At 56.6% G+C, this 4,053-nt stretch overlaps 1 protein-coding gene across 1 annotated transcript; it reads right to left on the bottom strand.

Annotated features, from left to right (window-relative positions):
• Nucleotides 1–364: 364 nt before the first annotated feature.
• On the bottom strand, nt 365–2,045 carry NEUROG1 (neurogenin 1). The gene has a single exon (XM_023193894.2). The coding sequence runs from the start codon at nt 1,775–1,777 to the stop codon at nt 1,064–1,066; it is 714 nt and encodes a 237-aa protein (XP_023049662.1). The 5' UTR covers nt 1,778–2,045; the 3' UTR covers nt 365–1,063.
• Between the last annotated feature and the right edge of the window lie 2,008 nt (nt 2,046–4,053).

The raw sequence follows: 4,053 nt of genomic DNA, 5'->3' as shown, positions 1-4,053 counted from the left end.
CTTTGAAACACAGAGCCAGCTGATGTGGAGTTCCTCAAAAGAAAGACTCTCCCACTGCCCCTACCTCAACAGGTAGCTGCGGATCCGGGGCTAATTCCCTACTAAAAAGTCTTAATTGGCTTATGGGGAGCCTGAAAGATCTCCCTTGTGTTTACAAGGTGAAAGGAATGATAGATCCCAAATGCCCTAGTCTGTCTTTATCCATTTCTTGGTGGAAATCAGGTGCGTTTTATTTTTTAATTGTTTTTGAAACAGGAATGGAGGCTTTGGAGGTGAGTGGGGATACTGTTTCACTTTAGTGGTTGAGCCACCAGGGAAAAGCAAGACAAGCCCCAGAGACACTAATATTAGACAAGAAACTTGGTGACTTATTTTTTTCTTAGTTTTTATTTACATGAAGCATCTGCAGTACAAAAATGTAAACTTTGATAGCTCATAATAAACTCTTTATGTACAAAAATACATTTTCATATGAATGAAGCATCTTGAATAAATTAAAGTACTCTCCAGCCCTGTGCCTGAATAGCTAAGCAAGAGTCTCCAGTTCTTCCTAGAGCGAGCCTGCAGTGGTGGGGGTCGGGATCCATAATGCATGAAGCCCACTCCTTGTCTCTCCTTTTTAAGCCTTTTCATTGTATTGTCAGCCGGCTCAAACCGAATTTTCATGCTCGTTTTTCTTCATTAGAGTTCTACAAATTGTAAAATTGACTTTTCACCTCGTCTTCAGGGGCTGATCTGTCCCTTTTCTAAATCACACTGAAGTGGTGGCTGGGGTCAGTTCTGAGCCAGCCACAAAGGAGGTTTTGTGGAGTTCAGAAAGTGCAAAAGGAAAGGCCGTCTAGGGGCGGGCAGGAGGGGCCCGGGGCTGAGGGCTGGCGAAACAGACCAAGAGGCAGCCGCAGCGAGTGTGCAGCGACCTAACAAGCGGCTCAGGTATCCCCGACCGCTTTAAAGCTCCCGCTTCCTCCCTCCGCCTAGAGAGGGGGTCCCGAGGCGGCAGCTGGGGCCCCATCTATTGCCTGCTGACTAGGGGAGGGGGAAAGTAACGGTGTCTACAAAGGGCCTAGTGGTAAGGGATGAAACAGGGCGTTGTATGGAGCAAGTCTTTGGGCAGTCTTGGGAAGGAGAAAGCAGGCTCGCTGGGGCTGTAGGTGAAGTCTTCGGAGGCGGCGGGGCTACTTGGGTCAGAGAGCGGGGAGGCGGCGGCGGCACCTGAGCCCCAGGACTCTGCGTCGCTGGCGGGACTTGGGGGACCGGGCAGGCAGGGGACGCACTGCGGCGGCAGGAGGCGCTCCCGGGCACTGCCTCCGGGCAGCCCTTGATCCGCCAGGCGCAGTGTCTCGGCCAGAGCCCAGATGTAGTTGTAGGCGAAGCGCAGCGTCTCGATTTTGGTGAGCTTGGTGTCGTCGGGGAACGAGGGCAGCACGCTGCGCAGTGCGTCCAGCGCCGCGTTCAAGTTGTGCATGCGGTTGCGCTCGCGATCGTTGGCCTTGACGCGCCGGCTCCTGCGCAGCGAGTGCAACAGCGCCTCGGAGCGCACCCGCGTCCGGCCGCGGCGCCGCCGCCTCTCTTGCTCGTCGTCCTGTGCCCCTGGAACCTCAGACGCCCGGGAGATATTGGGCGCGCCCCTGCGGGCTGGCACGGGCGGCCCCGAAGCGGAGGCTGCCTGTTGGAGTCTGGCACAGTCTTCCTCGTCGGTGAGGAAGCCGGACAGGTCACTGCCGCTGCTGCTGGCGCAGTCGAGGTCGGAGATGCAGGTCTCAAGGGGAGCTGGCATCGTTGCGCTGTGCAGGACCGACGGACAGATAGAAAGTCGCTCAGAGAGCTGCAGCCCGGACTGAGGGCAGGGCCGCCAGGGCGCACTTACGTTCCCAACAGCCTGGGGTTGTTACTCTTTGCCAGTTGCAGGTGCGAGAGCCTGGAAGGGTGCAGGGGCGCACGGAGAACTTGGCCTCGCCTCCTCGCCTCGCCTGCAGGAACCACGCGCCCGACCTGTCTCCCGAGTGATGTCGCCGGCGATCAGATCAGCTCGTGTGAGCACCGAGTGTGGCACACGACTGGCCTCAGGACCCCTTAAGTACCCGGCGCAACAATGGGCGCCCCCCCTCCTTTGCCACCTCCGCCCCCGCGGCAGCCCGGGTGAATGGAGCGAGGCGGCAGGTCATCCCCGTGCAGCGCCTGGGTATTTGCATAATTTATGCTCGCGGGAGGCCGCCTTCGCCCCTCCCCCCACCCGGAGTGTGCCCGTAATTACCGCCGGCCAATCGGCGGCGTCGCGCGGCCGCGGGAGTCGGCTCGGGCTAAGCTGGCCAGGGCGTCTCCAGGCAGTGAAACGGAGGCGGGGGCGGCGCGCGATTAGCGGCCGAGGCACGCTCCTCTCGAGGCGGGCTGGGCGCCCCTCGCTGGGGTGGGACGGGGAGGCGGGGCGCGAGCGCGAAAGTGTGAGCCTCCCAGTGAGTTGCGGAAACCTGGAGGGGACTTGGAGTTTGGGTTCACATCCCCTCTCTGGCTGCTGAGTGGTTGCGTGACTTTGGACGAGTAATTTAACTTCCCTGAGCGTTGCTTTCCCCATCTGTAAAATGAGACACAAGTTTACCCTGTGGAGGGTGATCAGAGATAATGTTCGTGGAACACTAAATGTGCAGCAGTCGCTGAACAGGGTGAAAATAATTTTCTAATAGAATGGAGAGTGGCCATGCCAGAGGCACGGGGCTCAGGGCAAGGGTAAGTGTCACTGCTCCGTTCAGGTTGATGAAGAAACGGGAAAGAATCTTTTGACCTTCATCTGGGGAGTGCGAAGAGGAGAGTGGAAAAGATGATCGGGTGATTTCCCAGGTTGCCTTGAGTCTTGGTCTCACCCTTCCCTTCTTTCCCTTCTTTCCCTTCCCTTCCCTTCTCCACTCTACTCCGCACCTCTGCCCCAACAGTCACCCCAAGATTCTTAAGGTAACAGAAGTATGAGAATTTCCTTTTCTCCAGAGTTCCTGAAACCTTGCCTGCCCCATGCCCGGAGAAATCCGTTGCGTACCGCCTCTTGGAGCCCTGCTTGCAGCCTCTGTGGCCCTCTTCAGGGCGGGCCAGCCAGGGGATTCAGCTTCCCTGGCCCGAGAGAGAGCTGGCCGGTGGAGGGCAGCAGGTGAACAGTGGAACCCCTTTCCTCCAAACCCCTTCGCACCTTTGGTGTCTTAAACTCGCCTATTCTAGCAGGTCTTCCCTCTGCATGTCAGGAGTCACTTTTCTCTCGTCACCTGCACTCACCCAGGAACCACAGAGGCCCAGACATCGCCCAACTTTGTACTTGGGGGATAAATAGTAAGCAACAGCACTGGATTATAGGATGAGGGTATTAAAAACAAAATGAGCAGCTTTCAGCAAAGTGCCTGCCCCCTCCCCTGATATCCAGGTGGTAGCCTCAGGCCAGATGCCTGGCCTGCTGCCCGGAGATCCCAGCTGACTCTTTGCGGGGGGAGGGGGGATTGGCACCTTTGAGAAAGGGAGCTGTGTAGTGGCAGTGCCCACCTCGGCTCGCTGACCAGCACTTGCCTTCTGGCTCAGGGGACTCTGCCCAGCTGTCCCCTTCCCCCACTGCACCCTGCATGTACCCCTGACTTAGGTGGAAGGCTAGGACACAGTCATATGTAAGGGCTTGAGATTGATTAGAAGTCACAGAAAGTGGCTTCAACCAGTTCACTCAGGAAAGGGCAGTTGTTGGATGGATACAGGAGCTTCTCAAGAGCCCAAGGGCTTTGAGGACTTGTGTAAACCAGCAGGAGCCCAGGGGTCCTCTCTCTGCACACACACACACACACACACACACATACCCTCCCTTCATTTCTCTCCTTGTGTCACCTTCCTTTCTTTGGACTGCCACAACAAAATTCCACAAACTGGGTGGTTTAAGGCAACAAAAGTTCATTCTCTTACAGTTCAGGAGGCCCGAAGTCTGTAATCAAGGTGTTGGCAGGGATGGCTCCTTTTTGGAGGCTCTGAGAGAAAATCTGTGACATGCCTCTGTCGTAGTTTCTAGTGGTGGCTCCTGGCCATCTTTGCCAT

The sequence above is a fragment of the Piliocolobus tephrosceles genome, chromosome 4 (genome assembly GCF_002776525.5).
Source record: "Piliocolobus tephrosceles isolate RC106 chromosome 4, ASM277652v3, whole genome shotgun sequence".
Taxonomy (NCBI): Eukaryota; Metazoa; Chordata; class Mammalia; order Primates; family Cercopithecidae; genus Piliocolobus; species Piliocolobus tephrosceles.
This window is presented reverse-complemented; position numbering and strand designations above follow the sequence as displayed.